At 48.3% G+C, this 2,485-nt stretch overlaps 1 protein-coding gene across 1 annotated transcript; it reads right to left on the bottom strand.

Annotated features, from left to right (window-relative positions):
- Positions 1-429: 429 nt before the first annotated feature.
- Positions 430-1,306, bottom strand: LOC147709363 (mitochondrial import inner membrane translocase subunit Tim22-like). Its single transcript, XM_086925468.1, has 2 exons — positions 970-1,306; positions 430-862 (listed from the first exon to the last, which is right to left on the bottom strand). The coding sequence occupies exons 1-2, from the start codon at positions 1,184-1,186 to the stop codon at positions 513-515; spliced, it is 567 nt and encodes a 188-aa protein (XP_086781594.1). The 5' UTR covers positions 1,187-1,306; the 3' UTR covers positions 430-512.
- Between the last annotated feature and the right edge of the window lie 1,179 nt (positions 1,307-2,485).

Genomic DNA, 2,485 nt, shown 5'->3' with positions numbered 1-2,485 from the left:
TGAATTTGCCGGCTTAAAATTACAGACCATGAAGACAGGTTGAGGGTAAATGTGCTTAGAAATAAAGACAGTGCGCTGGATTTGTCACTTGGTATCGCCATCATAAGTAGTTAGAAATCTGGTCCGGCATTGCCGGTGTTCCTGCCTTCCGGCCTATTAGTGCCGCCGCGCTAGGATTGGTTCTCGAGCCGCCGCATCATGAGCAAGAACGAAGGAGCTGCCCTCCCATTGGCTGAGGCGGTCGAGCCCCCTCAGTGCCGCCGCGCTAGGATTGGTTATTGAGCCGTCGCGTCATCGCTGGAGCCGCCCTGCGATTGGCCGCAGCTTCGTTCTGTGTTCTTGAATTTGCCGGCTTAAAATTACAGACCGTGAAGACAGGTTGAGGGTAAATGTGCTTAGAAATAAAGACAGTGCGCTGGATTTGTCACTTGGTATCGCCATCATAAGTAGTTAGAATGCCACAAAATAAAATTGTCCTTAAAGACATAATTTTCCAGTACCAAGCTCTGCTGTTAACGTAGATAATAGTCAATGGCCGCAGAAAACGCTGCAAACCCACCACATCCTATAACACCAGCTTTTAATCCGGCTCGAAAGCCAATTGCGCCTCCTGTGATGCAGCCACTGATGACACTGTTCTTCCAATCAGACTTTCCACGGTACGATTCGACCAAGCACTCTGTGCAGGAGAGCATAGCTCCCACAATGGCAAAGTTTTTTGCATATGATGCACCCCTCTGGCCCATATCTTTGAGGACTTCCTTTGCTGTTGGCGTCCTGTAGGGATCTTTGGGATCAAAGCCTACATTGGTGTCAATGCCGGCTGTAAACACTCCAAAAGCTCCACCCAACACAAAACCACTTGTCGCTGCTCTTCATTGAAATATAATTATCCAACAAATCGGGAGTGGTATTCAAAAACAAAATATACTGCTTTTTGTAGATTCTTCGCATTAGTTTCCTTCCCGCCAACACAGGCCAGGGCCGCCTTGAACCCGCAGCTTTCCATAACTCGCTCCATACGTCGCTGCTCGGGACTCTGCTGCTGATTAGGGAATCCGGCCACACCCATCGGGTGCAGCGGTCGTGGGCCTCGCCGCTCACCCACCAGCTGCTCGAGAAGCATGCTGTACTGTAGATCCTCTTCAGTGGCTGCAGTGCCTCCCGGCTTCACGGGGGCCGCCATCACTGTTTCTCTCTGTTTCCTGCCATCAGGATTATGATGTTTAGGTGCCACAACCTCTGCCCGGTGTTGGCATCCGGTACCTTGATCCTTTGTTCATGGGGATCACTCTTGTTTTCAGGCAAGGATACTGGCAGTTTTCCAAGGACTTATCTGCTGCGAAGAACACTGAATGTGTAAGACTTGAGCACATCCTGGCACTGTCTCTGTTCGGCTCCTCCGTATTGTATAAGAACGACTATTGACTGATAACTATTGCTCCAGAGAGGGATCAGTTCCTCTCACACTCGCTATGCGATTAATTATTACATAAGGGGACTGAACACAGTTTAACGTATGTTCGCAACATACAAATGTTAAAGAAGGCAAGCACATCGTCTACTGATTCCATTTTATGTTCTTTTTTTATTTGCTATGAATATGCAAAGTACAACCTTAAATTAAATAAAAAGAAAGTTCTAATGATAAAAAAAAGAAAAAAAAAAGAAATAAAGACAGTGAGTATGGTTTCAAAGTAAAGGAAGTTCTGTTGTAAAGTCGGCGATGACGAATTTTAGGTAAAGACAGCCCAACGTGCGGCTCGATGGTTAATTGCACATTGACACGCTTCAAGTGCTGGGTCACCCCTCTGCCCCTCTATCACCCCGTGAGATAAGTTGCTGGCGCTCCAGAAAGTCTCTGCATACTCATTTTAGGCTGGTTTACAGACGCCCACGGATTGCTTCTCAGATGGTACAGGGCCGTGTCGTGATTTTAACGTGTAAAAGGAAACTATGAGACAGAAATTGAGACCCCTCGGCAGTATGTAACGTGTCTGCCCCTGAGAGCTGTCCGCCCCCCTACCGCTGCCTCAGCTCCCGTTCCCGCACCCCCGGAGACCCACAGCCTGCATTATATGCAGTATGAGTCACGGCAGCTGCAGGACACATGCGAACAACACACTCGACAGACACGTCTCCCCGTGTCCCAGCAGCGCCTTTAAATTGCATTTTGGCCATGAAGGGCTTTCCTGGGGGGAATGTATGCTTTCATTGAAGCGCTATATGCCACGAGCATGCATGGCGTCCTTGAGCCTCCGCGCAGACATAACGAATCCGGGATGACTGCTCTCGACCTGCTTTTGTCTATGCAGCAACTTCAATTTCATTTTTTAAAATATATTTTATTGCAGCTTTATATTAAACGCGCGTGACATAACCAAGCCGTGATTTGTGGGCAGTGCGCGTGAACGCTTTGTTTAATTTTTAGTTCAGAACCATGTCTTACAGCCGCGCTCAGAGCCCTCTGCGGCCGGGATAGGTG

The sequence above is a fragment of the Lissotriton vulgaris genome, chromosome 6, assembly GCF_964263255.1.
Source record: "Lissotriton vulgaris chromosome 6, aLisVul1.2, whole genome shotgun sequence".
Taxonomy (NCBI): domain Eukaryota; kingdom Metazoa; phylum Chordata; class Amphibia; order Caudata; family Salamandridae; genus Lissotriton; species Lissotriton vulgaris.
Note: the sequence above shows the minus strand (reverse complement) of the source record. Positions and strands in the feature narration are given on the sequence as shown.

Bases quoted from the DNA above. Each gene is read 5' to 3' on its own strand.
- LOC147709363 (XM_086925468.1), bottom strand. From the start codon at position 1,186: ATGGCGGCCCCCGTGAAGCCGGGAGGCACTGCAGCCACTGAAGAGGAT. The intron at 863-969 runs GCGGGAAGGAAA...GAGCAGCGACAA, and splicing joins GGCGGCCCTGGCCTGTGTTG to GTGGTTTTGTGTTGGGTGGA.